General features: G+C 37.7%; 1 protein-coding gene across 1 annotated transcript; it reads left to right on the forward strand.

Annotated features, from left to right (window-relative positions):
- The first annotated feature begins 17,492 nt into the window (after positions 1-17,492).
- LOC110644269 (homeobox-leucine zipper protein HOX11) lies at positions 17,493-19,446 on the forward strand. Its single transcript, XM_021796965.2, has 4 exons — positions 17,493-17,978; positions 18,166-18,449; positions 18,546-18,625; positions 18,740-19,446. The coding sequence occupies exons 1-4, from the start codon at positions 17,663-17,665 to the stop codon at positions 19,152-19,154; spliced, it is 1,095 nt and encodes a 364-aa protein (XP_021652657.2). The 5' UTR covers positions 17,493-17,662; the 3' UTR covers positions 19,155-19,446.
- The last annotated feature ends 222 nt before the right edge of the window (positions 19,447-19,668 follow it).

The following is a 19,668-nucleotide window of genomic DNA, read 5'->3' on the forward strand; positions in this document are numbered from 1 at the left end:
GGATGTTTTAAAAATATTTGTAAACTCAAACTCAACTCAACTAAGCTTTTATCCCAAAAATTTGGGGTCGGCTGTATAGATTATCTTTCTCCATTCTAAACGATTTTGGGTTAAATCCTCGGAGATGTATAATGCTCCTAGGTCATGTTGTACTACTCTCCTCCAAGTCGGTTTAGGTCTACTTGTAATGCTGATTTATTTGATGCTTTCAAGTATTGTGACTATTGTCATGAGATGCTCATAATTGTAAGGCAGTTGCAAATTTGGATTAATTTAAGTAAAAATTTAGACTAGTAAAAATTTAAGTAAAAACCATTGCCAGTAGTATGATCAGAAGAAAGCAAGGAATGGTTGGCCTTTGGTAGCCCAATAGATGATTTAGTTCTTTGTAATGACACGGGTAGAAACTTTATTTGTTGCAGGAAAATTTAGTAGGAAATCTTGCTCTTTGGAGTTTATTCACGTTAATTGACAAGTTCCTTGCTTTGTTGCATATGCATGTCTTGTAGCTTGGTGAGCCTGGTCTCCATTTCAACTTGATGGCAAAGATGTAAGATTCTGAGTACAAACAAGTGGCTGAAAATGTGAACTTTTTTTTTACCTAAAACCCATTCCCATTTCTAATATTTATCCTTGAATCTTCATATTATTGCTTAATTTACAATTTACATCCACTTTTGATTGACTTGAGTTGCTACATGTACTACCAGTTGTGAAACAATATGAAGTAATCATCATTGTAGACTATTTCTGAAAGCACCTTCGCTTTGAAAATCCATGTTTTTCTGAAGCAGGTACGAAATCATTTGTGCAGGGCAGCAGGGGGTAGAAAAGCACAAAAACTTTAATGCTAATCTTGTGTTAAGGTATCCCAATGCACAAGACTCTCCACATTAAAGGCTCTAGTAACAGTCAGATTTTCACAGCCTTCCCTTTGCATTTGAAGAGGCTGTTTCAGTGTTTTGGACTCATAACCTCCAAGTCACGAAAAGGTAACCTTACAGTTTCTAAGATTCATGTCATCTTCTAATATAGCTCTTGCATGTGCATGCAACATGATTATTATGGGAATGAAACACTTTCATGGAATGTGAATAAACTACATTAGATTACTTTGAGTAAAGAGAACGAATTCACACAGGCTAGATATGTTTTATGGTGCTGTCTGAGAGTGGGTTTACATGCTGTGCTTCACAATAAAAGTGGAGCCTAGCTACTTGGTACCCTTCTGTGCAGTTTAAGAGAATAATTGTTAGCTGTTTATAATGGGGTTTCTATTGACCGTGGCATTCATTTGATTCAGAGATTTCTTTGGAAACCTTAAATTATAAGTTACTGAAATGCATTAGTCATCAGTTTTGCCATATATGGTTATGAGTTCCTTTCTATTGGTGTGTTTCTGTTGGAGCACAGAGCATTTTATGGCGTTGGTACCATTGGTCCGCTAGCACAAATGCGGCTGTCCTGTTATGATGCCTCAGTTAAATATGTGCCCTAGGCTTTAGTTTTGGGCTTTATTGGATGCTAGTTAAAATCATGTTACTACTATCAAGTTGATATGAGACATCGATTACATAGAAAACTTTATCAATTGTAAATAATTATAGTCAGCATTTCATAAAAACTCTAAAGTAGTCTATGCTGTAGCTTTTGAATTTCTCCTTTCTGAATGTCTTTGTTTAGTAAATTATAAAAAAAAATCAATTTATGTCAAATTGATCTTCATCATCATGGCTGATGATTAATCAAATGCTCATCATTCTATAAAACTTGATCAGGCTGACAGAATAAGATTTTCTATAATGATCATGTTGCATATATATGACTCTGTAATAATAAATCAAAGGGGCGAGGTTGTCTCCCATATAAAATAAGATTTTAGCCATGATATCATAAAATTCTTGTGCATGTTATGAGTTGGGTGGTCACTTGTTGTCTGTTACTGCTATTTCATTTTCTAAAGAAAATAAGCAACACATGACCCCTAAGACTCTGCAAATAGGAAACACCCTATAATTATATGATAGGAATTGAATTAACAAATTTGGTCGAAGCCATGTTTTTGTGCCTGGCAACTTGTATAAATGGGCCCAGTAGTAGGCATCTGATGATGATGATGATGATGATGATGATGATGATGATGATGATGATGATGAAGGTGATAGGCCTGACGATGATAAAAAGAAAACAGTCTCTCAATAATGATTGCACCAGACAATTGCTATGATTGCCAAGTAGAGGGAGAGGAGTATTTTCCAATCCTTCTCATTTTATCACAAAAACCCAACATTTTTATCTTAGAAGAATTTTTATATCCAACAGTTGACATGTACAAAAGGATAATACTGTTTATTGAAGGATGATCCAAGCAAAGCACATCAGATGCATGAATCAATCAATAAGCTTTTACTGTTGCACAGAGCTAGAGAAATGATTTTTTTTCCTTTGGTCAATACATGTTCTTGATTGTTGATTAATGTAAGGAGTGGAAGGAAATGTTGTTGAGAAATCAATGATTGGTAATATTTTGTGGTGGAAAACGCTTGCTCTCAATTGTCATCACCAAAGAAAAATCCAAATGAATATATATGTATTATATATGGTACCCATAATGTCGATGAAAATGAAATGTTAAAGTGATGTGTATATATATATATATGCAATGATGAGGATTGACTGACTGTCATATGCACGCCTAGCAACGGATGATGTGACCATTGGATAGGAGGCCCTGAGGCACTCCTACTTTTTAAACTGCCCTTCTCCCACCTGCACAACCCTTCTATTTTAACATTTTCACCCTGCTTTTCATTTTGGCCATAGCCAAACCTAGCTACTCCAGCAGTGAACCATTCAATAACCTCTGCTCTATTTATATTTTTGGCTTTAGGGTTGCTGAGAGCACCTGTTGCTAATTAATGGGTGGGATTGGAAATCCTTCACTGAAATTTTCATTTTAATTCATCTAATGGTTAAATTTTTCTGGTGAAAATGTGTATTTAATATTGAAGGAAATAAAGAATGTATGAATAATGTTGCAAGAGGAGAAATGAGGCAATAATGATGATGATTGAGGGTGGTGAGGAAGGGACAACAACAATAGCCCTACCCAGAACTCCATATTCAATATGTTTCAATCACGCACATAATAATTGCATACTTTAGTGGGTCTCGGCAGAGCTCATGCAATAAAGAGAAAAAAAAAAAAAAGGAAAAAATGTATTGATTTGGTGAAGAAGGAAAAGAGTGCCAATGATTGCAAAAGATGGGACTTGTCCCCTTCACACGGTGCAGGTGTAGCTGTACCTCCTCCTCCTCCCCTTCTCTGCCCAGAAACCTAACCTTCCAATCTTTATTCATAACATTACTTGTCTTATTGACCCATCTCTTCTTTATCATCCATACCCCACCCCACCTATCATCTTGTGCATGGACTAGTCAGTAGAGCATTGCCTTCTCCTTATAAAACAGGTAATCTAACTCTACCTTTATATACATAGATCACTTATTATGTCATTTAATTATGGCTTCATTAAACTAAAGAGAGAGTGGCGACAAGGGGGAATTCGACCCTTCTGTGCTTAACCCATTTTATATGTTTTGTTTTGATGCATGCACCATGCAGCCATGCAAGTCCAAAGACTCGTTAGGTTGGCTCCTACTTATCGGAAATTTTTCATACAATATATATTTATTTGTGGATAAATTATATAGACAGTACCTCAATTTAGGGTATATAACAGTAAAAAATATAAACTTTAATTTGTAATACAAAATTTTCTAATTTTTAATTTAAATAATATAAAACTCTCTATGACATTCATTAGCTTGTTGTTAAGTTATTGTCACGACCCAACCTATGGGCCGGACCGGCACTAGGACCTGGGCCAGCTTAAAGCCCTCGAGGCCCGTAGTAAGCCTAAATGTTCATTAACCCAACTCTAAGGCCCATTTGGGCCCAATTTCAAGAAAACAAACCATAAAATGGACTTTCCAACGGAGTTTTGACTCACCCGACCTGTAAACACAATAAATACTCAATTGGGGAGCTCAGCTCACCCTCCACATACTCATCAACATAAAATAAATGGGAGCTCAGCTCCCTCATCCAATCCATCAACATGCATAACATATTTAAGTTTACAGGTCCAACATGATAAAAATATTACAGACCAAATTCAAATAAATACTGCTAACACATGCGGAAATTCTAGGAGTAATTAAAATTACACAAATATTAATAAACAACCTGCGAAGTAGAAAGGCAGGTTAACTCAGAACAAAATATCCTCCTGTGGCCTGTAAAAAATTTTGAACAGGAGTGAGCGTTCGACTCAGAGAGTAAAATATCAATCTTAACTATAATCTCTATAACTATCTGAAACTAATGCAACCTGTAGAGTGAAATGCAACATCAACACCATATTCACATCATAGCATCAAAAGGTAATTTGGAGCACTCACACACCTGTAACATCATTCATAGTATATGGGGTGATCCCCTATCTGACTCTCTTAAATCCAATCAGTGCGTGAAGAACTCACTTCGACTTCCACTTAAATACCAAATCGGGGTCCCAAAGAACTCAAGCCGTGTCTACCCAAGGACCGGTCCCAATGAAGAACTCAAGCGTGTCTACCGTCCTATCCATAGTCCACACCACATCACACGCACGCCAACGCACGCACCGCTCCAAATTACCACAACAACACTCATGGCACATTATGATTATCAATGCAACATAATTCGTGCCTAGAGTTTAACTACATAAATATATGCATATAAGTGATGCATGGGCATCTTGAACATATAATAATATCGAAATTACGATTAAAATTAATATTTTACTCACGCACTTGGACAAATTATCGTGGCGGTGGCGGAGGAAGAAGGTCATTCTCACGACAATTACATTATATCTATTTAATAAATTTGACTCAATACAACAAAGAAAAATATCAAGTACGTCCTAAGTCGTGCGAAAATCCGTCTCCCTATACCTAGGACCTACGACTGCAAAAGGGCTAAAACGCACTTCTATATTCACAATCCATATATCAACAGTTCAATCATATCACACAGCCCCTCCCGCCCATCAAATCGATCATCAATCACAATACGCAAAATTTCAATTTAGTCCTTATTATTGATCATTTTTGCAAAAAGCGCCCAAACAAGCTCTAAAAATTATAAAACTTTGCCCCGGTCCTTAGCAATATTACTAAGCTATTGCAAAAAGAATCGTAATTTTCTAAGCTACCACGAATATTTTATGGATTTTTAATCCTATTTAAGCACTAGAAAATTACGTAAAAACAAGGTTGGGTTTACCTTTGCCGATTCGACTTGAACGCCTCGGGGCGTCGACAATGGGGCTAGACAAAAACTCGGCCCAATTCGGAGACTTTTCCAGAACTGCGGCGTAAATTTGCCAATCGCCGAATTTCCGCGAATCGAGGATACCTACACGAAGCCCATAACACGGGGTTAGTACATAAATTTTTAGAATTTTCTAAGCTCATTTAGTGCTCGAAAATACACCGCAAAGTTCGTGGGACCCACCAAAAAGCGGTGTCGGAAAAATTCGAAATTTATGTCGTTGCGAAGCTCTCGGCGAATGGAGCGTTGGTGGCCTCGGTTTTTCGTGGGAGTCACGGTTTTCGATAAATCTAGCCCAAAAGTCGAAATGGGCTATAATCTTCGCGAGCTAAATTCGGACTTTCGGCTCGATGGATTTCGTCGTTCTTGGTGTCTATGGAATGCTCTCGCCGAGTAGATGGTTTTGGACACAAGACCGGTCCAATCGGTGGCCGGATCTGCGGATTGGCCGAGGAAGTCGGCCGAATCGCGCGTTTCCGCCCGAGGCGGCGCTGACGAGGAGGACGCAGGGAGGCGAGGAGGAGAGAGAAAAGAAAGAGAGAAGGGGAGAGCGTCGCGCGCGAGAGGAAGAGGAAGAAAATAGAGAAGAGAGCGGTCCGATCCGTCGATTCGATTCAGCCGGTTCGATTCAAAATACAAAATTTTGAATTTTTACTCGGGACCAAAAACGAGGTCCAAAATTCTGAAAAATTCAGTAAAACAAAAATACGTAGACTCCAAATATATTTTTAGTTTTGCCACGTGGTCTTTAAATTAATTTTTAAAAATCATCAAAGTTTATATTTCGGAAAATCGAACCCGATTTTTAAAATCCGAAAAATCTCAAAAAAAATTCCTAAAATTTAAATAAAATTAAAATACCAAAATGCTCATAAAAATTAAAATTTCGGGGTGTTACATTCTTCCCCCCTTACAGAAAATTCGTCCTCGAATTTTTACACAAGGCAGAATAAAGTACATGATTATACATTGAACAAGTAAGGGTACTTGCTACGCATGTCCCGCTCGACTCCCAGTGCACTCTTCCACCGACTCCTCCACAAAACCTTAACCATAGGGATCTGTTTGGATCTTAGTTGTCTTACTTGGTAGTCCACTATGGCTCTGGTTGCTCCTCAAATGTCAAATTCTCCTTTAGCTCTATCACATCCCATGAGAAGGATCGGGAATGTATTTCTGAGCATGGAGATGTGAAACACGGATGAGCGTGAGAAAGGTTGGGTGGTAGCTCCAACCGGTGAGCAACGGCTCCAACTCTATCGGTAACCTCAAAAGGTCCAGATATCCGAGGTGCCAACTTGCCCTTCTTTCCGAATCTCATGACTCCCTTCATTGGAGATACCTTCGAATACATAGTCGCAAACTCCACATCCCTCCGTCTGGGTGCATAACTCTTACATCTCTGTCCTCGATCGTTCCTCGATTAAAGGAACTACCTCAAGTGTCTTGCACTAGGTCTACATCATGCACCTTCGCTTCCCCATTTCTGTCCAACACAGAGAGACCTACACTTTCTTCCATACAATGCCTCATAGGGTGCCATCCTATCTTTGGAGTGATAATGTTGTAGGCAAACTCCACCAAAGCTAGCCGCTTATCCCATTGACCTCCAAAATCCAAGACACTCATGCGAAGCATGTCTTCCAGATGTTTGGATTGTCCTTTCAATGTCCGTCTGCGAGGGTGGAAAGCCGTACTAAAGTTCATGTGCCAAGTGCCTCCTGCAACTTTCTCCAAAACCGAGAAGTATATTATGGAAGAACTCCATGCAATCACTATTTCTCGAATGTAGAGCGGGCATAGTATGTAGTCTTCTGGTAAGAAGTGAGCTGATTTGGTCAAGCGGTCTACAATTACCCATATCGAATCATATCCTCGCGTGGTACGAGGCAACCACAAAATCCATTGTGATCATTTCCCACTTCCATTCCAGGATAGGGAGCTCTTGCGGCTTCACTGACGGTCTCTGGTGTTCAAACTTCACCTTCGACAAGTCAAGCACTTGGACACAAAGTGCAATGTCTCTCTTCATGCCATTCCACCGGTAGCTATCTTTCACATCATGGTACATCTTGGTGGAACTCAGGTGGACATGCGTGTAGTGTGCCTCTCGCATGATTTCATTCTGAGGTTGTCCACATCGGGCACACATATCCTAGAACCTTGCACTAGGGCGCCATCATTGGCAAATCCAAACTCACCACCTTCACCTTCTTTGCTCTTTCTATGATCTTCATCAATTGTTGGTCTCTGAAACTCTAACTCTGTCCCTCAAGTCCGGCCTCACCGAAAAGTGAGCCAACAATACCCTCATCTGAAAGATCTAGGATTAAACCTTGATCCATCAACTCATGTACCTCTGAATCAATGGTCTCTTCTCTCAAATGTGCGCCAAGCGCGGAAGATTTTCTGCTCAAGGCATCTGACACAACATTGGACTTCCCTGTGTGGTACTTGTTGTTTCAATCATAGTATTTCAGAATCTAAATCCATCTCCTCTGTCTCAAGTTTAAGTCACTATGTTGGAAAATGTACTTTAAACTTTTGTGTTCGGTGTATATCTCGCACACTTCGCCATAAAGGTAGTGTATACAGATTTTTAGTGCAAAGATTACAGACGCCAATTCCAAGTCATGGGTGGGGTAGTTACGCTCATGCCTCTTGCCTTGAAGCATAAGCCACTACCTTTCCATTCGCATCAAGACACACCCTAGGCCAACTCGAGGCGTCACAATACACAGTGTATCCTTCACCACTCACGGGTAGTGTCAACACGAGCGATGGTTAGACACTCCTTAAGCTTTTGGAAACTCTCCTCACGATCTGTCCAAATGAATGGAACATTCTTCTGGTCAACTTAGTTAGGGAGCCGCTATCCTGGAGAAATCTTGTACAAAACGCCTATAGTAACCTAAACCCGAAAACTTCGCACCTCGTAGGCCTAAGCCAATCGATTCTGACTTCAATTTTCTTGGGATCCACTTGAATACCGCTCTAGAAACCACGTGTCCCAAGAATGAGATGCTTTCTAGCCAAAATTCACATTTCAAAATTTGGCGTATTGCTCCCTCAAAGTCTGCAACACCATCCTCAAGTGCCACACGTGTTCTTCCTCGATCAGAGTATACCAAAATGTCATCTATGAATACGATGACAAAGCGGTCCAAAAATGGCTTGAACACCCTGTTCATCGTGTCCATGAAGGTCTTGGTGCATTAGTGAGTCCAAAAGACATCACCAAGAACTCATAATGACCATATCTTATCCCGAATGTCGTTTTGGACACGTCCTCATTCCTGATTCTCAACTGATGGTAGCCCGATCACAGGTCTACCTTGGAAAAGAATCTAGCCCCTTGAAGCTGATCAAACAGATCATCGATCCGAGGAAGTGGATACTTGTTCTTCACAGTCACCTTGTTCTAGTCGATACACAACCTCAATGACCCATCCTTCTTTCTCACAAATAAAGCAGAGCACCCGGGGTGAAGTGCTCGGACGTATGAAACCCTTGTCCAAAAGCTCCTGTAGTTGCTCCTTGACTCTTTCAGTGCCATCCTGTAGGTGGCATGGATATGGGGTTTGTACCCTAATAACATCAATGCAGAACTCTATTCCCCTTTTACGTGGCAACCTGGAAGCTCTTCGGGAAGACATCCATAAATTCTCGACAACAGAACATTTTCCATGCGACACCTTCTACAGATGTATCTCTCACCAATGCCAAATACCCTTGGCATCCACGCCTCAACATTCTTCTAGCACTAATTCGACACCAAATTATATGGAGCCACGCTCTGTCACCATCAAAGCTAAACTCTTCCACACGGTATGTGGAAGTATACCTTTGTTCCTGCGGTCTAAGGTGGCATAATGAGTTGCCAACCAATCCATCCCGAGATTACATCGAAATCCATTCTTGGTAGAGGAACCAAGTCTGTGGGAGGATCTTTCCATCCACTACCACCGGGCTACCCGGAAAAACCATATCTACATCTATGTTGTCACTAAGTGGGGTAGCTGCTGACAAAGGGCACTCTAAAGTTGTAGGGTTTCTACCCAACCTCATGGCAAACACAGGGGAGACAAATGAGTGCGTAGCACCGGATCTATCAAAACACGAGCCTCATAAGAATGGAAGAATACCGCCACAAGCGCATTTGAAGCTTGAGCATCTGGTGGGTCGTGGAAACCCGTGCTTGACCCCTACCCGAGTGGCGTAACCAATCGACTTCTACCTCCTAATCGCCTCCAAATCCACGCCCCTTGTCCTCGCCTGTTCGACACTCGCCATGTTGGAAGCACCGGATACAATTGTCGAGGAACATTTGCAAACCACGTGACCCCATCTGTGGCTCATCAAAACGGCGATCTCAGCAAAGTGGCCGGTTGGCCACACACAAGCATACTCGACCCCATCAAACAAGGTCCTGAATGTCCTCTTCACACTTTGGCACACGGTGCCAAAGAGGATCTGAACTGAGCAGCGCTTGGAACTATTACCACCGCTGGATCCGCACCCTCGGGATTTGTGTCTAAAACCACTCCTCTCATTTCTGCTTCTTCCTCTGTAAGTAGTTTGGCCACCACTATCCATAGTACCCATGTGGGGAACACCTGAAGAACCCTCTGCTTTTCTTTGCTCTTCATTGTCATCCACAAATAGCTAACCTCAATCTGTCTGGCTCGATCCACCACCACATCAAAAGACTGATCAGACATCATGGCCTGTTTCGCATACCTCCTGTCAAGCCCCTTTAGGAATCTTTTCACCTTCATCTTTTCAGAGCTCTGCTGCGGGCATATCTGCTCAATTCGAAATTCAGAGCATATTCATCTACTGCACCGCCATTCTGTCTTAAGGCCTCAAAGGCCCATCGCTTCGATCTCAAACTTTCTCGCACAAACCGTTGATAAAAGTTCCACAACCGAGCCCATGTCAAACCCTCCATCCGGTAACACGTAGTCATTCATCCATTGCCTAGGCATGGGCCCCATGACGTCTTGCATACACTCTATCAATCTTCTATCACCAGAATTACATTTCTGCAGGAATCTAAAAACCGATATGCGTCGTCGACACATCATAAGTCACCAACTTCTTGAAGTTTATGATCATTTGTAAGATTCCTCTCTTGGTGCGTGGATCTTTGTGGAGGATGGACCATATCTTGAGCCATCATGTCGATGGTTCTCTGGCCATGGGGTCCATGGGACCTGTGCCATAAAGGACTGCTCTCAGGGGTTGGGCTCCTCTACTTGAGCGACTCTAGGCCTCCTACCCCGCCTCCTGGCAGCGCCTCATCTGTGCCGACACCTCGTCGGGCACATCTGGTGCGATGGCGCTCTCCGCTTCTACGCATTTTCCGAAATTCAGCGGATTAGCCCACAAAATTCAAAGCGCTCATTATACACTCTATAGACTCATATTTATACATAACATATGGAGCAGAAACTAGAAGCAAAGATGACAATGCAAGACGAATGTGGACCCTATATTTCCGCATGTGACTCCTATTAGACTCTTCCCAACACTTTAGACAACATTCCCTAAGAATCTGGAGCCTAAGCTCTGATACCACATTTGTCACGACCCAACCTATGGGCCGGACTGGCACTAGGACCAGGGCCAGCCACAAGCCCCCGAGCCCCGAAGAAAGCCTAACTGATCATTAACCCAACTCGAAGGCGCATTTGGGCCCAATTTCAAGAAAACAAGCGGACAGTCCGCCATAAAATGGACTTTCCAACGGGAGTTTTGACTCACGACTGTAAACACAATAAATACTCAATTGGGGAGCTACCACCCTCCACATACTCATCAACATAAAATAAATGGGAGCTCACTCCTCATCCAATCCATCAACATGCATAACATATTTAAGTTTACAGGTCCAACATGATAAAAATATTACAGACCAAATTCAAATAAATACTGCTAACACATGCGGAAATTCTAGGAGTAATTAAAATTACACAAATATTAATAAACAACCTGCGAAGTAGAAAGGCAGGTTAACTCAGAACAAAATATCCTCCTGTGGCCTGTAAAAATTTTTGAACAGGAGTGAGCGTTCGACTCAGAGAGTAAAATATCAATCTTAACTATAATCTCTATAACTATCTGAAACTAATGCAACCTGTAGAGTGAAATGCAACATCAACACCATATTCACATCATAGCATCAAAAAGGTAATTTGGAGCACTCACACACCCTGTAACATCATTCATAGTATATGGGAGCTGATCCCCTATCTGACTCTCTTAAATCCAACTGGTGCCAAGAACTCACTCGGACTTCCACTTAAATACCAAATCGGGGTCCAGAACTCAAGCCGTGTCTACCCCGCAGGACCGGTCCCAAGAACTCAAGCCGTGTCTACCCGTCCTATCCATAGTCCACACCACATCACACGCACGCCAACGCTGCTGCTCCAAATTACCACAACAACACTCATGGCACATTTATCAATGCAACATAATTCGTGCCTAGAGTTTAACTACATAAATATATGCATATAAGTGATGCATGGGCATCTTGAACATATAATAATATCGAAATTACGCTTAAAATTAATATTTTACTCACAGACTTGATGACAAATTATGGCGGGCGGAGAAAGAAGGTCAGCTCACGACAATTACATTACATCTATTTAATAAATTTGACTCAATACAACAAAGAAAAATATCAAGTACGCCCTAAGTCGTAAAATCCAGTCTCCCTATACCTAGGACCTACCCGACTGCAAAGGGCTAAAAACGCACTTCTATATTCACAATCCATATATCAACAGTTCAATCATATCACACAGCCCTCCCGCCCATCAAATCAGTCATCAATCACAATACACAAAATTTCAATTTAGTCCTTATTATTGATCATTTTTGCAAAACTGCCCAAACAAGCTCTAAAAATTATAAAACTTTGCCCATGTCCTTAGCAATATTACTAAGCTATTGCAAAAGAATCGTAATTTTCTAAGCTACCACGAATATTTTATGGATTTTTAATCCTATTTAAGCACTAGAAAATTACGTAAAAACAAGGTTCGGTTTACCTTTGCCGATTCCGACTTCGAACGCGCTCGACGTCGACAATGGGGCCTAGCCAAAACCTCGCCCAATTCGGAGACTTTTCCAGAAAGTCCATCGCCCAAATTTGCACCTGGTCAATCGCCGAATTTCCGCGAATCGAGGATACCAACACGAAGCCCATAACACGGGGGTTATTACATAAAATTTTCAGAATTTTCTAAGCACATTTAGTGCTCGAAAATACACTGCAAAGTTCGTGGGACCCAGAAAAACGGTGTCGAAAAATTCAAAATTTATGTCGTTGAAGCTCTCGGCGAATGGAGCGTCTGGTGGCCTCGGTTTTCTCGTGATTCACGGTTTTGAAATCTAGCCCAAAAGTCGAAATGGGCTAAAATCTTCCCGAGCTAAAATCGGACAATCCGCTCGATGGATTTCGGCGTTCTTGGTGTCTATGGAAAGCTCTCGCCGAGTAGATGGTTTTGGACACAAGACCCGGTCCAATCGGTGGCCGGATCGGCCGGATTTGGCCGAGGAAGTCAAAGCGGCGCGACGCGCGCAGGGGGAATCGCGGGTTTTTCTGGGACGGTTGGGGCGGCCGCGAGGAGGACGCAGGAGGCGGTGGCAGGGAGGGGAGGAGAGAGAAAAGAAAGAGAGAGGGGGAGAGCGTCGCGCGCGGGAGGAAAAGGAAGAAAAAAGAGAAGAGACCGGTCCGATTCGACCGGTCCGATCCGGTCCGGTTCGATTCGGCCGGTTCGATTCAAAATATAAAATTTTGAATTTTTACTCTGCCTCGAGACCAAAAACGAGGTCCAAAAATTCCGAAAAAATTCCGTAAAACTCAGAAAAATACGTAGACTCCAAATATATTTTTAGTTTTGCCACGTGGTCTTTAAATTAATTTTTAAAAATCATCAAAGTTTATATTTTCGGAAAATCGAACCCGATTTTTAAAATCCGAAAAATCTCAAAAAAAATTCCTAAAATTTAAATAAAATTAAAATACCAAAATGCTCATAAAAATTAAAATTTTGGGGTGTTACAGTTATTTTTGCTGGCGTAGTGTTTGTTAGGTTAAAAATTATATTTTCTTTCTATTAATTTGACAATTATCAGGAAAAAAAAATTTAATTCTATTATCTATCTATTAATAGCTGTGACAATTCAAATTGCATAAATTGACAGTTCAATAATCCAAAATTGATTTACCCAAAATTATTAATCCATGAAAATATGTTTTTTCAATTTGATAAATGCCGCGTAAAGTTAAATAACTTAGAAATCAATTATTAAAGATCACAAATGGACTTTATATCACTTAAATCAGAGAGTTTTGTATTACAAATTGAAATTTAAGTATCTTATTGTTATATGCTCCTAAGTTGATTTATCAATTTTTTTACTTACATAAATTTTTATGAATTCAAAATATAAATATATAAATTTTATCAATTTTATATATAGATTTCATTATTATATGTTGTATGTTAAATTCATAAATCGAATTTAAATTAAAAATATCTATGAAAGGTAGATGCTAAATAATAATTAAAGTGAATTGCATGAGTTTGAATAACTGAAATTAATGATCCTAAAAGCATGGCATATGTTGGCATGCCACCCCATTTCTGTGAGAGCCCTTTGCCCTTTTCCCTCCTATTATTGCCTGTGATGTGATCATGAGGTCCCTCTGTGCTTCCCAAGTGTTGTGATTAATTTGGAGATCTAGTCTTCATCACCTTCTGATATTTGGTTATTTGGATTTACAATTCTCTAATTTTCTTTATTCACTACTTTGTGAAAAGTATACAGCCAAACCATTTCTACATATGCATGGTTTGGAAAAGTATTTATATTCTTCTACTCCTGGCTAATTATATATATATAAGTAGAGTTTTGAATTTGACCATTTTCTTGTCTATGACAAAACAACTCTCCCAGCTTCCAAATTTTGAAACATGACACTACCCACCTTCCCAAATCCTGATCCTATATATCTTAGGAGTATACCTACACTTATCACTGGGTCCTTTTCTTCACATCAACTGAAATTTTTGGCTAATCCAGGATCATAATTTTCTTTCTTTATTAATCAGGGTGGTTTGACTTTGTTAAAAATTATTTTAAAATTATTTATCTAAAAGCATGAAAAGCGGCTAAATATATTAAGTGATTATTAGGTTAATAAAAAAAATATTAATAGCCCAAGATTAATAGTTGATAATCTGAGTATTGTTGTTCATAATAATTAAAATAGAATGGTAAATATTCAAATTTTTATAATTTTTATTAGAAATCTGTGTATAAAAAAAATTAAATAGAGATAATGACAAAAAAAGATCTACTTAGAGAAATTTAAAAAAAAAAAAAAAAAAAGTAGATTGAAAAATGTAGAATATTGGATATGGGAAAAAGGTAGAAAATCTAGTGGATTTGACAAATGCAAGAGCTTAAAAAAGGGGGCGCCAATCATGCTCAAATAGATGCATTCCTATCCTAATCTATTATTTCCAACGAACCAACGGTTCAGACTTCTAAGTTCTTTCCTTAGCACCCATTTAGCCAATTATTTCGTCACACGTGTCTATCTGTAAAAGGATGTGCGTTTTTTTAGTTGGGGAGTCATCTCCTCCTTAATTACGCTCCGATTTCACGTGTCCTCCCCCCCACTAATCACCTCATGCTTCGATTCTTTTTTTGCATTTAAATAAGTTTTGAGTTCTATGTTAAATTAAATATTTTCATTAAAATATTTATTTATAAAATTTTAACTATATATTAAAATAATTTTATTACTAAATTAATGCTAAATTTAGTAAATTGAATTAATTTAATATAAATTTGAAAATTAAAAAACACATTATAGAAGAAACGCTTGAAGATTAACTTATTAAATTGACAAATTACATTTTAATTATTAATACTTCATAAAAATTACAATTGAACATTTTGTTTTTTTTTTCTTAGGAAAAAGCATACTAATGAATAGAATAAAAGAGATTAATTTGAGAAATCAAAAGTACAGAGAAAAAAAATAAAATTATAGCTTTTATAAATTTTAATAGTCAAATTATAAAATATTATATTTAATTTGGGGCATATGTGCTGCGTTACATTTTATTTTCGTGCCAGATTAATTTAATTATTAAGTTGAATGTCAATTCAGCCACAAAAAATTATTTTATTATCAAATATAAAACCAAAATTAACCCTTTATTATTACTATTATTATTTTTTAATAATATGAGATATATATATATATATATATATATATATATATATATATATATATATATATATATATATTCACTGGCTGCTTCTCCATTGAACACAAAATTAATATTTTTCTTGTGGTTTGTTATATTTTGATCAGAAATTGAATATTGTAGGAATTATTTTATATGCTAATTATGAAGCTTGTTTGGGGTGGGGCAGACATCACCAAATACATTCCAAAAAATATTAAGGGAGGGAAACAACACCATAACACTGAGGATCAATAACCTTTTTAATTATTAATTGCTTTGTCATACCCATGTAATTAATAAATTAATTAACTTGAATCATTAATTACTTGCAGTTTCACCCAGTCAAAGTGATTGATATCACATCATGAAGTAGCAACTTATAATAGACATTTATGATGATCTCAATCATGTATGTTTCACAATAATTCACTGCAATTAAGCTTGGTTAATGGGTATGTCTCACACTCGTGATCACCTAGCTATGTCTCCATGATTGTACAGTGTGAATATAGCATGCATTCAATAATTAACTTAATTACATTTTCTTAATTATATCATCTCTATATCCTAATATCATATCTGAATATAAAAACATATGGAGTGATCACAATAGCATAGAAGCAACTGTGGTATTATTCAGACAAGATATATACAGGAGTAAAAAAAAAAAAGAGTAGTATTTAATTTAAAATATATATATTAACTTTAGTTGTATGTAAATTAAAATATTATAAAAATATATTATATAATCTATTTTTAATTTAATTTTGATTCAATATGAATCTTGTTCGATTCTATATAAAAATTAAAATTAAATTAAAATAAACTTAATTTAATATAATTTTCATTCAATACAATATGACTCATCAATTCAATTTTAAACACTAAAAATGGTGCAAACCCATATTAGATAGCACACAATCTTCAAGTATTTTTGACATCATCGTGATCCCATATTGATCGTCAATTTTTTTTTTTTATTATCACATATTTATACCATATTTGAATATATTTAATATTTTTCTTTTACCAAATAGAATTAGAATTAATGCCGAGTAGAGATAATCTGATTATTATTTTTTTTTTATCTCTAAGGTGTAAGAAGTGAAAATATATCTAATTTGAGTTTTTTCATCTACTCATTAGAAGATTATTCACTTATGGTGAGGAAGTGAGAAGATAACTTCTTATTATATAGTTTTTTAGTTATTATCTGGTTTATTGTGTTTCTATTAAATTAAAAATAAATAAATAAAATCAGAATTAATATCATTACAATCATAAAATAATTGAGGAAAATATAGAAAATAGGAGTAGAAGGATATGAAACAAATTGAATAAAATCGTTTTTGAGATTTATAAGTTATTAGAAATAGAAAACATTTTTTAATAGTTTATAACAAAGTTGAAAATGTTCTAACACTAATTATTATTCTATTCATTGATCACAATATTAATGTGCATATATATAAATAAAATAAAATTCATTAAAATTATGATTAGCAAAAATCTTAAATTTCAAATGATAATGATTTGATTAATGCGTTTAATAGCATCATTAATTCAAACGCTAATATTAATTTAGATGAGCATAAAAATAAAAAAAAATGATATAATTTGCATAGTCATGTAAAACATGAAGGACTAAAAATTCAAAGAGAAGAAATGAATCTCCCAATCCAATTATTACGCTCCCAATCATTTTTTTTCATAAATATGGAAGAGTATACATGTAATTTTCCTAAAAAAATATTGAAAATTCTTTTTTATTTTTATTTTTAATAATAATAATAATAAAAAAGGACTAGTCCGATTTGCGTTTATATTTATTTGACAGACAAGAGGAGGGCAGAGGATCTCTATAAAGACTTTCTGCTGCTTTCACTCTAAACAACGAAGGCTCTCTTTCTCTCTCTCTCTCTCTCTCGCTCTCTCTCTCTCTCTCTTTCTCTTTCTCTTTCTCTCTCTCCCTCTCTCTCTCTCTCATGCAAAGAAGACGATGGAGCTTGGTTTAAGCTTAGGAGATGCTTCAAAGCCATTTGGGTTCATGGAAAAATCCAGTGATGTCCCTAACAGAGGCAGCTTAAGTTTTTGCATGGCCTTATCCATTGGTCCAAATCAACACCAAGAACAAGAACACAGCAATGATAATTCTAAAGATACAGCATCAACCAAAATCAATACACCAACTCATCATCATCATCTCTCCCCGGTAGATCTACCTTTAATCCAGCTTGATCTTCTACCTAACACTCCTGTCCCTCGCAGCAACCACCACCATGCCCTTTCTTGGCCCTCTTCTGATAATAATAACGGTAACTCCCAATACCCATCTTTTCTTTATTTTCCATTTTTCTCCTGTTCTTACCCAGAAATTTGTTTCTTGGCATCTCTTTGTTTCTTATATCTTTTATCTGCTTCCTGACCCAGACGTCTCACCCAACTATTCTACCCTTAATTCATCACTAAATGTGTTCTCTTTTGTTTCTACTGCTTCTTCAGGGAACTTGGCCAGAGGGCTAGATGTGAATAGGCTACCGGCTGTTGGGGAGGCTGAGGATGGGGCTGCACTTTCATCTTCGCCGCCCAACAGTGCTGCCTCATCTTTTCAGATGGACTTCTGCATATACAGTAAAAGTGGAAATCATGAAGCTGAGGTTGAGAGAGCTTCTTCTAGAGCCAGTGATGAGGATGAGAACGGTAGTACCAGGAAGAAACTCAGGCTCTCCAAGGAACAGTCTGCTTTTCTAGAAGAAAGCTTCAAAGAACACAGTACTCTCAATCCTGTAAGTCAAAAGAAATGAGGCTAACGAGATTAAACAACTTTAATCTGTGACTACTAGTAATTAATCTTGATTTCTTGATTTTAAATAATGGCGCAGAAACAAAAGCTTGCACTCGCAAAGCAGCTTAATCTCCGTCCACGCCAAGTAGAAGTCTGGTTTCAGAACAGAAGAGCAAGGTATATATTATTTCTTATAAAGTTAATTTTAGCAGGTGCTGTTCGTTCTTGGTTCTCTGCAAGCAAAATTTAGGGAATTTTTGGCTTGGATTTTTATAGTGATTGTGTTTATAGGACCAAGTTGAAGCAAACGGAGGTGGATTGTGAGTACTTGAAGAGGTGTTGCGAGGCTTTAACAGAAGAGAATAGAAGACTAAACAAGGAGCTTCAAGAATTGAGAGCCTTAAAGACTTCAAATCCGTTCTACATGCAACTACCTGCCACCACTCTAACCATGTGCCCTTCTTGTGAGCGAGTTGCCACCACCTCCACAGCTACCGCGACAACCACCACCACCACCACCACCACCACAGCTACTCCAAGCACCATGATGAAGGCCACCAGTACCACCTACAAAGATAACAATAATAACAGTGAACCCACATCTAAAGCCACAGCCACAGGGTTGTCCCTGGTAACGGCAAGGCCACGGTTCTATCCATTTTCTGATCAGACACAAGCCCATGGCCATCAGCCCACATCGTCATGAAATTAGAAAGAGAAAATTAAAGGTTTTTAAGATCTGTACATATGTATGCAAAGTTTTTGGGGGAGAATCTTGATATAGGTAAATTAATTCTGTTGATTGATTTGATGGGGTTAATTACTTACTGGGATCTTGATTTTGGAGGGGAATTCTTAATTTAAGTTGGTTTATGTGTTCTGGTTTAATCTTGTGATATGGTATAGAATTTATCAGAGAAATACAGTAGTTAGGAGAACAATTAAAGGATCATTGTGCTATCTATGTTGTTGTATTATCAAATATTTTCTTTCCTTAATGATTTTCTGGGAAATTAAGTATAGTAGAAAGAAAAGAAAAGGAAAATAGCTGAGTTGGTGGTGTTAAATAAATGTTGACTGCATTAGTTGGTGTGTAATTAATAAAAAAAAAAATATATATATATATAGAAAAGGATTAGATTAATGAAAGAAAGGGCGTGGATTAAGGGTTGCTTTAAGAAAGGTTAGATTTTGATGATTGCATTCAACGCCAACATTGA

Source organism: Hevea brasiliensis, chromosome 8, assembly GCF_030052815.1.
Source record: "Hevea brasiliensis isolate MT/VB/25A 57/8 chromosome 8, ASM3005281v1, whole genome shotgun sequence".
NCBI classification, from domain to species: Eukaryota; Viridiplantae; Streptophyta; class Magnoliopsida; order Malpighiales; family Euphorbiaceae; genus Hevea; species Hevea brasiliensis.

Coding starts and splice junctions, on each gene's coding strand:
- LOC110644269 (XM_021796965.2), top strand. CDS start 17,663: ATGGAGCTTGGTTTAAGCTTAGGAGATGCTTCAAAGCCATTTGGGTTC. Junction 18,450..18,545: donor AACACAGTACTCTCAATCCT/GTAAGTCAAAAG, acceptor ATAATGGCGCAG/AAACAAAAGCTTGCACTCGC. Junction 18,626..18,739: donor TTTCAGAACAGAAGAGCAAG/GTATATATTATT, acceptor TTGTGTTTATAG/GACCAAGTTGAAGCAAACGG.